This window comes from Coenobita brevimanus, chromosome 51, assembly GCF_032717465.1.
Source record: "Coenobita brevimanus isolate Jiangsu-jjx chromosome 51, ASM3271746v2, whole genome shotgun sequence".
Taxonomy (NCBI): Eukaryota; Metazoa; Arthropoda; class Malacostraca; order Decapoda; family Coenobitidae; genus Coenobita; species Coenobita brevimanus.
In genome coordinates, this window is record NC_137004.1 from 26,104,191 (window position 1) to 26,117,933 (window position 13,743).

A 13,743-nucleotide genomic window follows, 5' to 3' on the forward strand; every position below is an offset into this window, starting at 1 on the left:
CAAGAAATCGTTAATTTCGATCCTTGTCGATATGAAACTATCAACATTAGTATATATCACCTTCAAATTATTTTTGATGTTTTTAATACCCTCTTCTCTCCTACTCTCTATCCGTACCACTTCCTCAACTTCTGATCTTTCACAGCCATCCCCCTTAGTTTCCTTCACTTCTATTTCCTTAAATACCACTTCCTTACTTTCATATCCAATACTCTTCAAAAAAAAGTATTACATTCTTCCTCTGTCCTCTTATCATTTTTTCCCTTTGCTTCTTCCTTTAATGATTTTAAAACTTCTCTTTCTTCTTCATTCAGATCTTTTCTTATTATAATATGTTCCATCCCCGCCTCTTTGCTTAATTTCCAAGTCACTTTAAGTATCTCATTTATTACACTTTCTGATGTAAACTTGACTCTCACTGGTCTTGTTTCCCCTTTCTTATAAGGCCCTATCCTCCTTACTTCCTCAATTTCTTTTACCCACTTGTCTCCTTCGGGGTCAATCTTGCCTAATATTCCTCTCACCAGGTTCATGTCTCTCTCGAGTCTTATGAACCTAACCTTTTCTTCCTTTTCCCTGTTTCCAAATATTACTACACATCTGTTCCTTTCTACAGATTCTCTCACCATTTTCTCTTTTTTCTTCAGTATTTTCACTACATTTTCTTCCATTTTTTTTTTGTTCATTTCCCCTTCTTCTTGGATGATCTCTCTTAAGTTGACCACTTCTTTCTGTTCTTCTTCTACATGTGCCCACTTTGCCTTATGCTCTTCTAATACATTACTCACCTTCTCCGTTTTATTAGTACTCTCTTCTAGTTTCCTCCTCAATTCAACATTTTCCCGCTTCAAATTTCTAATCTCTTCATTCACTGTTTCATTGGATTGGATCAGACTCTGTAAGGTAGTATCCGTATTTTCAGACACATCCTTTATCACTAGATTCTCTACTTTCTTTTCAAGTTCACTAATCCTCATAATTAATGTTTTAACCAGGTTAATGACATTGGTATTTGTATCAAATCCTTGAAATTCGAGTCCCTCATTGTTTACATTTTCAGCCATGTTTAATGTTGGTTATGTACCAAAACAGCTGTTACTGAAAAAAAAACTATAAACGTTCATGTATACTCTAGCCAACAATAAATCTTTACATTTTTGGTAGTCTATTAACTTTCATTATTTTAAATTTAAGACAAGACCTTAGGAGACAGGACAGACAAAATTCCCGAAACTACTTAACCCGTCACGTCCCGAGGTTTTCCACACCTCCGACATCCCCCAGTCCCGAGGAATTTTTGAAAAATTTTTTTTTGGCTAAAACCTTCGCTTTTGGTGAGAAACATCGAAAATTCATAGAGAAATCACTCACCTGAGGTTTAAAATACCCAATCCAGGTAGGAGTTCCTCCTTACCTGACGGTTTTCTAACATGCTGGCACCAAAGAAAACGAGTTCTATGGGAGGGTAACTATTTTATCCACTCATAAACAGTATTTATTTATTTACTTGGTATGAATGTATATGTAGTATGAGAGTATATTGGTTTTCAAGCAGTAATAAAGGCATTATAAGCATTGTTTCACTCACTAACTAATCACCATACCTGACCTTTTTTTGCCTCATTACCTGATCATTATTTCTGGCTGTTTCTTCTTCTAATGCTATGTAAACATTGTCCTCCACATTGTCATCGATTGGGGAATCACTCTGGCCCTGAATATCTTTACTAGCCAGGTCACTGGTAACAGGTCCATTGCCGAGACAATGGCGTTAGGGGGGGAGGGGGGAGGTTATGCGGTGTAAGGCATTGTCCCTGCTTGGCATCTTGTAGAGGAATAGAGGAAGGTGTCCCGTGTATACATACAAAAAATCACGTGCAAAAATTGAAAATTGTGCAAATTAGGGACCTTGCAATTGCACAACGTACCAGTACGTCGCCGGGACTGGCAAATGCAAATCGTTGCAACGTACTCATACGTCGACGGGACGGGGCGGGTTAAGGTTAGCAGCGATGGCTGGGACGTCTGCTCTCTCCGGCTGTTTGTTCGTGTGTGTGTGTGTGTGTGTGTGTGTGTGAACAAGATTTTATCCGCACGTGTATGGTAATGAATGCCAGTACACAATGCTAGAGCCTTCTTGATCATTCATAATGTCCATGTGATGTGTGCATGTAAGGTTTTATGTATGCGTACATTTAACAATGCACTAAATTACCAGTCAACTGATTTAGGTCATAACGTTATGTATTTTACCTTTAACCAGCACGTTACACATGTGCACTACTGTAAACGTAAGCCACTATTAAGAATATAGTAACAACAATAAAGCAACCTTTATTCATGTAACTGCAGACCTATTTTATCGTGTGTAATAAAGCCTCGGAGCCAAATGATTACTCTGGCTTTGTTCACTAATGGCAGAACTTGAACTGATAACACAGCACTGTCTTATTACAGTCAAACAACCTGTCCATTACGTAAGGCTAAAGATACAATATTCTTCTTTACGATACCTTACTGATTGGATTATCATGGTTCCCCCAGGTTAACAGGATGCAGCAGTACTCGTACAGTAAATGGGGCTGGTGGATATGCACCTGATCTATGGTTCTGTGCACAGAAATGGTAGGGAAGCTGCACGTCTTTTCACACTACATTCACATCCATAGACAGAAGGCTGAGGGAGACAGGAAACTTTAATTGCAATCTGTCAGAAACAGGACTACCATGCTTTGTTCGCACACTCCAACCTGAGAGGATCCTAGAGGCAGTTGCAACGAATCCACAAGCAAGGACTCGCAATGTGGCAAGTGATGTGGGGGTCAGTCATTTTACCATATAGAGTGTACTTCACAAACAGCTCCTTCATCCCTACCTTTTTCAGAGAGTTCAGTATTTACTCCAGAGGACTTTCCCTGACACTCAGATTTCTGTCAGTGGTTTCTAGACCAAACAGCACTCAATCCAGATTTTTCTAGCATGATGCTGTTCACAGATGAGGCATCTTTCACAAGAACAGGAATGTTCAATAATCACAAAATGCATGCAGGCAAGTGATCAGTTAGGTATTGTCTTCTCGGTAATTTTAGTTTATTCAGATGAAGAAAAGCTCTGACCACATAAGGATTATACATTAATATCATGATTAACTTATTCTCTGGTAAGTGATCATTTTATTTTAATCTAGCTAACATCAGAAGCTCTTATTTAGCTATGGAAGAATTCATACCCAGTAAAACGACTGTGATAAAAGTTAAATGTATATGGATACTTGTTCATCCTGTACAGTCAAAGTCCTTTATCAATGGTTTTTCAGGCCAGCACAGCAAACTCCCCTTGCCTCCTAACCACCACAATGCACAATGACCATCACTGCCACCTCACCTCCCACCACTCTCATCACAGCTACCATCACTACCACCATTACCACAATTCCTATCACCACAACCACCATACCTATCACCACAACCACCATCACTACCACCACAACCACCATTACTACCACCAAACCATCAAAACTACCACCTCACTCACCATCACTACCACCATTATCACCAAAACCATCATACCACCACAAGCACCATCACTACCATCTCACCAACCCCCAGTACCACCTCAACCACCATAAACATGACCATAACCAACATCACTACCACTACAGCCAACATCACTACCTCCACAGCCACCACCACCACCACCACCACAATCAGCATAACTGCCACCACAATCACCATCACTACCTACCTTCAGCCACTCAGTATTCAAGCAGCAAATAAAGCCTGGTACATATTAATCAGAGATAAGTTACAGCCTAACCATCCTTTTAAGAGTTCATTTTGGACACAAAGAAGCTCTAAACTCAATGTCTACCTGGCGAACTCTTACATCCATTAGGAACAGATATACATTACCATTGCTTGAGACTGTTCATGAAGAGAACAGAAACTGCCATACTCATTTTACCCTATTTTGGCATAAAATTGCCTTCTCTCCGTCTTCAATGCTGAGTTACAACAACAGATTAACACTAGAATATGATTCTAGTCATGAAAAAGTGTTATGGAAAGGATGTACAGCTGTAGCCCAGTGTCTTCTGCCACTGAGCTGTGTGAAATAAGCTACAGAAGGATGAAAATCTGGGACGTTAGAGTGAAAGAACTATAGTACTATATTTTGCCCCTTTCATGCTCATCATAACTCTAGTTCGCATTCGAACTACCACCTGACGATTTCATTCACCTGAGTGTGAGTCACAGGAGTCTGTGAGTTAACACTGTCACCAATAACTCTCTTATATTTGGGACAGCTCCAGTAATCTATTTCAGCTAACACCAGTCATGGGACCCCTCAGTGAATTAATGAGATTGTCTCAAACATAAATTATAATGTCTTCAAACTTTTGAGAAAATGAAAAAAGGTTGTCACAACTAGATCATATGCTTTAAAGAAGAGAGGGAGGGAAGGTTAGACCAGAGCCCTTCCCATAATATGAGAAGGTTTTGCTCCCAGGATGATGCTACAGCTGCTCCACCAAAGGTTCATAGCACCACAACATGCAGACTCCTGTCATTAGCCATGCACAGCTGTAATAAGACAGTATACTGTATAGCATTATATAAAAGTGTGCATGATCATCACCATTTTAGGCTTTACATCTCTTTCCCATGTAACATGGATCATGTTGAGTCACCTGATGGCAATCCTCCACTCTGCTCTATTCTGCACCAGTTCTTCAGCAGCACCTGTACATCCATGGCCAGTGTACACCATCTTTTCCTAAATCTAACTCTCAGCTGACAGCCCAGCATCTCCATGTTTCTACAACTACTTACCCAACCTCTTGAGTCCATTCTCTTCACACCAAACCATCTCAATTTTTTCCTTTCAGTTTCCTCCTTGAGGCTTCCCACTCCATATCTTGGTACAGCAATAAAAATGATCCAAGGAAGTTGTAACCTTTATTAAAATACAGTGTTCCATTTTTCTTTACATCTTGTTCTTGTTGCCCTTCTTGCCCTTCTTTGGGTGTCGGACCTGTTTCTGTTTGGCAGCAATGATCTGTGTATACTTCCTCTTCTGATACCTGAAGTGTACCAGCAAAAAAAGAGAGAAAAAAAAAAAAAAAAAAAAAATGTTTCAGAAATGACAATAATAGTAAGATGGCTACAATATTATGCCTTCCACAACCATTCTCTTCATCCACGAATGTATCTGTCTATGCTTCAGCTCATTCTACCTAAATATCTTCCTGTCACACACACTGTATGCACAGTTTCTTTCTGAACATGCTCACAACATACGTCCCAAATACACTATTGTGCATCATCGACTCATCATTCAGAGCAAACAGTTGTCAGGAAAATCTTACAACTACAGGCATCCCTTGATTTACAACTGGACCAGGTTTTTTTGGGGGAAAAAAGACAGACATTTGAAATATCAAGGGAAAAAAATATATATATATATTTTTACATCAGAAATATCATCGTCATCATCATCATCCGGACCTCCTTTCCCACCCTAGGATGGAGTGAAGGTTAACAGTATCCAGGTGATAGGCCATCACGTTCTGTAGCTTCACATACACTTATCTGACAGAGCCCATCCGAACGCTGTCACATTAAAAAAGGGGTGCCAAATCCCTAGTCAGGTGCTTCTTCACACAAAATTCATCCAGCCAGCTCGATCTCTTGTCAGTCCCTTAGCATCACCAACTTCCATACCTCTCCCCACACACTAATCCACCATATCCTTCCATCTTCTTCTTGGCCTACCTCACCTTCCTCCATCAAATTCGCTCAGATATACCCTTTTCACCATTCTATTGTCATCCATTCTCTCCATATGGCCATACCTTCTCAGTACACTCGCTTCGATTCTGGTGTCCTCACTCCACATATTTCACGAATCACATTATTCGTATCCTATCCACTCACTGCACTCCACATACATTCCTCAGCAGTCCCATTTCCACTGTTCTTACTCTATACTTTTCATTTTCATGCGACACCATAGTCTCACATCCAAATACCATAAATAAGAAACATTTTAACATGGATTTTATGGGGACTAAACAGTTACCTACCTGTATGAAACTCCAAATCCAACCTAGCTGAAGTTCATAACCACCTAAAACTTTTACATCATCATCATCATCTTCTATGATGCCTTGTTACCTTCAGGGTAACCCCAAGCTGGGGATGGCCTTGACAGAAATGCCTCCAGTGGAAAGGTTACAAGAGGATGAGAAAAAGGCAGAGTATAAGAGAGAAGTGGAGGAACGATTGGGCAAATATGAATTGGAGCAGATGGGGGACGTGGAAGGTGTGTGCAGGATATTTAAAGAAGAAATATGTGCAGCATGTGATGTGGTGTGTGGGAGGAAGAGAAGACGGAGGGGGGGTGCAAGGAACAGCATGGTGAACTGAAGAGGTGAGACAGGCTGTGGCACAAAAGAAGAAAGCATACAATGAATGGATGAGAAACAGAGGCATGGAAGAAGTTGAGAGGCGGAAGAGAGAGTTATATGTAGCAAGAAAGAGAGAGGTTAAAAGATTAGTAAGAGAGAGTAAGAAGAGAGTGGATGAGGAATTTGAGTGTAAAGTGGTGGGACTGTAAGAAAACGTTCTGGAAAGAGGTGAAGAGAGTAAGACAGGGTGGAAGTGAGGTTAGCAGGGGAGTGAAAGATAAAAATGGTAGATTACTAGTGAAGGGAGAAAAAGTGAGCAGATGGAGAGAACACTTTAAGGAATTCTTAAACATAGAGGATGGAAGTAATGCAAGTATAAGTGGCTGGGAGAAGGAGGGAGGTGAGAAGAAAGGAAGAAATCAGTAGGATAGAAGTTGTGGAAGCAATGAAGAAAGTTAAATTGGGGAAAGCCTCAGGAATTGATCGAGTGTGTGGTGAAATGCTGAAGCATGGGGGAGAGATAGTAGTAGAATGAATGTGGAAGATGTGCAGATTGGCCTGGGAGGAAGGTAGAGTCCCGGAGGATTGGAAGTCAGGTATAATTATTCTCTTGCACAAAGGAAAAGGGGAAAAAGAAGTGTGTGGTAATCATACGGGCATTTGTCTTCTTAGTATAATAGTTAAAGTGTATGGTAGGATACTTATTGACAGAGTTAGAGAAAGAACAGAAGAATTAGTTGGAGAAGAACAGGGAGGCTTTAGGAAGGGAAGAGGTTGTGTAGATCAGATATTCACTCTTAGATCTTTGGTGGAAAAGTTTCTAGAGAAGGGAAAGAAGTTGTATGCAGCTTTCATGGATTTGGAGAAAGCATAAGACAGGGTGGATAGACAAGGACTGTGGAAAGTATTAAGAATATATGGAGTGGATGGGAAGTTGTTGAATGCTGTGAAGAGTATGTATGATGGTGCTAAGGCTGCAGTGCGTGTGGATGGTGAACAAAGTGAATTTTTTTTTTTGAAGGTTGGGTTGAAACAGGGATCTGTCATGTCTCCATGGTTGTTCAATCTGTACATGGATGGGGTAATAAAAGAGGTACAAGGTAGGGTAGTGGATGTTGGAGTGGCCCTGGTGAGAGGATAGTGTTTGGAAACTCCATGTACTGTTGTTTGCAGATGATACTGTGTTGTTGAGTGAAGACGAAGGGGAGCTGCAATGCTAGGTGGATGAGTTTGGGAGAGTGTGTAAGAAACGGAATCTAAAGGTGAATGTAGGGAAGAGTAAAGTGATGGTCTTTGAGAGAGGTGAAGTCAGTGAATGTACAGCGAGGTTGGATGGTGAGGAATTGGAAAATGTGAGTACGTTTAAGTACTTGGGTAGTGTGATGAGTAAGGATGGAGGTTTGGAGGGTGAAGTGCTTGAAAGGGTACAGCAGGGAAGAAAGGTTGCTGGTTCTTTGAAAGCAGTGATAAGAAACAGGGAAGTGAGCATAGAAGTGAAAAAGTTACTACATGACAGTATTGTTATACCAACTCTAACGTACGGAAGTGAAGCTTGGACATTGTTGGAAGGACACAAGTCAAGAGTGAAAGCAGTGGAAATGAGTTATTTAAGAGGAGCCTGTGGAGTCACGTGGAGAGACAGGCTGATGAATGAGGATATAAAGGAGCGTTGTGGTGTGGATGTGGATGTGATAGGAAGCGTTATGAGGAACACACTGAGGTGGTTTGGCCATGTGGAGAGGATGGAGGGTGAAAGACTGACGAAGAGAGTGTACGTGAGTGAGGTGGAGGAGGGAAGACGGAGGGGGAGGCCGAGGATGAGATGGAGGGATGGGGTGGAGAGGTATATGAGAGAGAGGGGTGTGAGTTGGGAGCTGGGCAGAGAAATGGCGGGGGACAGGGCGACTTGGAGGCGATTTGTTTGTGGCCACCCCAAACGGGATTGAGGCGTCTGGCAATAGATAGAGAGATAGATAGATAATCCCAATCAGGTCTTTTTCCACTTTTACCAAACTTGATTACATGACACTTGTCCACATTGAATTCCATTTGCCATGTATTACTTCATTCATGAAGTTTATTTAATTCTTCTTGTAGCTCTTTACAAGAGTCTGTGTTAGTAATTCTCCTGTGTATTTTTGCATCATCTGCAAACATATTCAGATAGCTCTCATTTCCAGTGTTACTGTTTATATCATTTATATACACTAAAAACATGATTGGTGCCAGCACTGAACCCTGTGGTACTCCACTAGTCACTTCTTTCCATGATGAGTAGTTTCCTCTTAGTCTATCTATCTATCTATAGCCCGACGCCCTAATCCCGCAAAGGGTGGCCACAGACAAAACGCCTCCAAGTCGCTCTGTCACCCACAATTTGACTACCCTCTCCCCAACTCACCCCCCTCTCCCTCATATACCTCTCAACTCCATCCCTCCACCTCATCCTCGGTCTACCTCTCCCTCTCCCTCCCTCCACCTCACCTACATACACCCTCTTAGTCAGTCTTTCATTCTCCATTCTCTTCACATGTCCAAACCACCTTAGTGTATTTCTCCTAATCTTTTCAACCACATCCACATCCAACCCACAGCGTTCCTTCACTTCTTCATTCATCAACCTGTCCCTCCATGTCACTCCACATGCTCCTCTCAAGTAACTCATTTCCACTGCTCTCATTCTTCACTTGTTCCCCTCTTGCAAGGTCCATGCCTCGCTTCCATACGTCAGGGTAGGGATCACAATACTATCATGCAGTGACTTGTTAACTTCCATACTCACCTCCCTATTTCTCATCACTGCTTTCAGTGTACCAACAACCTTCCTTCCCTGCTGTACCCTTTCACACACTTCATCCCCCAAAGTTCCATCCTTACTCATCACACTACCCAAGTACTTGAATGCATTCACATTCTCCATATCCTCACCATCCAACCTCACTGCACACTGTGACTTCATTCCTCTCAAACATCATAACTTTACTTTTGTTTACATTAACTTTCAGATTCCTCCTCCTACACACTGTCCCAAACTCATTCACCAAACCTTGCAACTCCCATTCATCTTCACTCAACAGTACTGTATCATCAGCAAACAGCAACACTGGAAGCTTCCAAATGTCACCCTCATTCATTAGAGCCACCCCCACATCCACTGCCCTACCCTGCACCTCCTTTACAACCCCATCCATGTATATATTAAACAGCCATGGAGACATCACACAACCCTGTTTCAGTCCCACACTGAGATCAAAGAACTCACTCAGCTCACCATCCACTCGCACCGTAACCTTAGCTCCCTCGTACATACGATTCACAGCACTCAACAATTTCCCCTCCACTCCATATATTCTTAATACCTTCCACATACCTTGCCTATCTATTCTGTCATAAGCTTTCTCCAAGTCCATGAAGGCAGCATACACTTTCCTTCCCTTCTCTAGATACTTCTCCACTAAACATCTTAGAACAAATATCTGATCTACACACCCTTTTCCCTTCCTAAATCCCCCTTGTTCTTCTCCAACTAGCTCCTCTGTCATACGCCTAACCCTATCAATGAGTATTCTACCATATATTTTACCAGTCACACTAAGTAGGTAAATACCCCTATGGTTACCACATACTTCTCTCTCTCCTTTTCCTTTGTATAAAGGAACAATTATACCTGATTTCCAGTCCTCTGGAACCCTTCCCTCTTCCCAAGCCAATCTACACAACTTCCATATCCACTCCACAACAATCTCACCCCCATACCTAAGCATTTCACCACACACTCCATCAATTCCTGAGGCCTTTCCTAACTTAATATTCTTCATCGCTTTCACAACTTCCGCCCTATTGATCTCTTCCTCCCTCCTCTCGTCTCTTCTTCTCCCAGCCATTCCCCAACCACTTATACTTGCACTGCTCTCACTCTCTACATTCAACAAATCCTCAAAGTGCTCCTTCCATCTCCTCAGTTTCTCTCTCTTCTCCACCAACAATCTATTATTCCTATCTTTCACTCCCCTACTATTTCCCCTTTCACACTGCCTTACTTTCTTTATCTCCTTCCAAAACAATTTCTTACTCTCCCTCCATTTCACACTCAGATTCCTCCCAAACTCCTCATCCACTTTCTTTTTACTCTCCTTCACCAGTCTCTTAACCTCCCTTCTCCTGCTCACATATACCTCTCTCTTCTCTCTCTCATCTTCTCCCCTACCTCTACTCGCTAACCATTCACTACATGCCTTCTTCTTTTGTTCCACAGCTCGTTTCACCTCATCATTCCACCATGCTGTCCCTTGCACACCCTTGCATCTCCTCCTCACTCCACAAACCACCTCACCTCTTCCGTGAATATCTTACATACGTCTTCCACCCCTTTCATCTGCTCTAGCTCATACCTTCCCAATCTTTCTTCCACTATGCTCTTATACTCTGTCACTTTCTCACTATCTTGCAATTTCTCCACTCTTCTCACAGGAGTTGCTTCCTCCTGTCTTCCCCTTCGTCTCCTCTTAGTACTGTTCTCATTTCTCTTTTTATGAGAAAATCTTGCATCCAACAAAACAGTTTGCCTCGAATTCCTCCTTGATGGTACAGTTTCCATAAAAGTCTTTGGTGTGGTACTGTGTCAAAAGCTTTCTTGAAATCTAAATAGATACTGTCCACCCATCCTTCTCTTTCCTGTATTGTGTTTGTTACTCTGTCATAGTAGCTCAACAGATTAGTAACACATGATTTTCCTTTTCTGAAACCAAACTGTCTTTCTGTTATCATACTGTGTTCTTCTAGATGATTTACCCAAGCTTTTCTTATAAACTTTTCTAATACCTTACTTACAACACTGATCAGTGATACTGGTCGGTAGCTGAGTGGATTTTGTCTATTTCCTTTCTTGAATAAGGGGACAATATTTGCTTTTTTCCAAATATCAGGTAGTTTACCTTGACTCAAGGATTTCTTGAAAATTAAAAATAATGGTTTACTTAACTCCTTTGCACATTCTCGTAGCACCCAACATGAAATTTCATCAGGACCACTTGCTTTTCCTCTGTCTAATTTACTTAACTCCTCCTGTATTACTTATTCTGCTATTTGTATATCTGGCAGTATGTGTGGACATGCGTGTTCCATATATTCCCTCTCAAAATATTTTTCTTCTGTAAAAACTAATTGGAAATTCTTATTTAGTGCTTCACAAATATCTTTCTCTTGTGTATAAGTGATTCCCTCGTCCGTAATGGATTGTATTATATCTTTTACTTTGGTTTTGCTTCTGATGTAGCTGTAAAACAGCTTTGGTTGATTATTACTTTTATTTATTATATCCTCCTCAAATTGTTTTTGGGCTTCCCTCCATATTCTTGTATAATCGTTTCTTGCCTGTTTGTAATTATTATACGCCCTTTCACTATTGTGTCTTCTGTATCTATTCCACAACAAATCTCTTCTTTCTTTTGATTTTTTACATTCTGTATTGAACCATTTCTGTATTTTCTTATCTGCTTCTTTGTGCTGTGGGATGTACTTCTAGACTCCTATTTCATAAAATTCACAGAATTTTTTATATACAGCATTTAAATCTTGTCCTCTAAGCTCATTTTCCCAATCAACTTCTAAGAAATACTTCTTTAGGTCTTGATAATTTCCCTTTTTATAGTTTAGGCTTTTTTTTTTTTAACTTTCATTGCTGTTAACTATGTCATATGCTATCCTGAAGTAGTAATTTAGTACTGCATGATCGCTTTTCCCGAGTGGAGGGTGATATATTAAACTGTCAATATCATTTTCTTGCCTAGTAAATATTAGATCTAGCACTGAAGGTACATCGAGTCCTCTTTTTCTGGTGGTTTCCCTCACGTTGCGTTAGGAAAAACTCTTGCACGAGATCCAGGAGCTTTTGGTCCCAACAGCTTTCTTGGCTAATTATATCTAGAGTATTCCAATTTATATTTGTATTAAAATCTCCAGTTAGTTTAATTCTTTCTGATTTCTCTTCCATTTTATGTAGTAATGATCTTAAACTCTGAACTGTACTCTCTGCCAGGTCCTCATATTCGTCTCTTTCCCATGTGATTGATCTGGGTGGCATGTACAAATTGGCTACAATTACTTTCCCTTCAGATGTGTTGATCTCTACTGCAATCAGTTCTACTTGTGATGGTATATCTAGTTTTATTTCATTGACTTTTAGATTTTTCTTAGTTAATATTATAATTCCTCCTCCTTTTTTTAAATTTCTGTCTCTTCTCCATATACTGTATTCCTCTAAGTTTAGTATGTCATTGGATATCCTTGGTGTTAATTTTGTTTCAGTTAGGCATATTATTTGTGGTTCATTTTCTCTGACATAATCATTCATCTCTAGTAATTTAGATACCATTCCATCCACATTTGAGTACATCAACTTTATCATCTTGTTTATACACTTGTCATGACATGGTTTTACTACCTTCCTACTTTTTATTCCATCCTGTTTGTGTACCACTTTCATACCAGCAATCCTATTACTTTGTAAAAAAATTTCTTCTTCTCCTCTTCTGGTGTGTGTGTGTGTGTGTGTGTGTGTGTGTGTGTGTGTGTGTGTGTGTGTGTGTGTGTGTGTGTGTGTGTGTGTGTGTGTGTGTGTGTGTGTGTGTGTGTGTGTGTGTGTGTGTGTGTGTGTGTGTGTGTGTGTGTGTGTGTGTGTGTGTGTGTGTGTGTGTGTGTGTTGTTTATGGTGAGGTGTGGAATGTGACTATGTTCTGCTGTTTAGTTTGTGAGAAGGGTCACTGTTTGGCTGAAGTTATTTTGAGTGTTTCTAGCAGACCATTTATGTAGTGTTGTGGTAAGGTTGGAGGATGTGTGCAGCTGTGTTTGCATTTTGGTGTGTCCATGTTAGTGTTATGTCGTCTGCAGAGGAAGCTATATGTAGTTGTGGTGCATTGTGTATGTCACGAATTCGCGAGATCGTTATTATGTCAATTCGTGACATTGTATTATTATTACTGGAACTCATGAATAGTAGTGAAACCCCACAGAACTTTGATTAGTCAGTTAACAGCTTGCATTTGCAATCAGATTTAAAAGTTTTTCAAAACATTCATCACTGTATCATGAGTGAAAGTCTTTACGTAAGACAGTAATGTTCCACTGAGCGATATTTTTGTGTATTTATCGTTCCTTCAACTTGCCTCTCTAGCCGCTGAACTAGGCCACGCCTACCTCTGGTGATCATGTACTGCTTGGTGCCGGGTGTGGTGTGAGAAACTTAAGTCAGTTAGTGCCCAGTCACCATGAGTGATGGACATCGAGAGCAGTGTAAGGAAGCAGCATCACAGGAGATTACTCTCGTGTCAGTGGTG

At 40.7% G+C, this 13,743-nt stretch overlaps 1 protein-coding gene across 1 annotated transcript in view; it reads right to left on the reverse strand.

The window, feature by feature from the left end:
* Positions 1–4,948: 4,948 nt before the first annotated feature.
* The window catches only part of LOC145400191 (uncharacterized), a 170,019-nt gene continuing 161,224 nt past the window's right edge, over positions 4,949–13,743 (reverse strand). Inside the window, exon 18 of the mRNA XM_080272705.1 lies at positions 4,949–5,083. Coding sequence (XP_080128831.1) covers positions 4,987–5,083 — 97 coding nt within the window. The 3' untranslated portion in view covers positions 4,949–4,986. The remainder of the gene's footprint in view (positions 5,084–13,743) is intronic.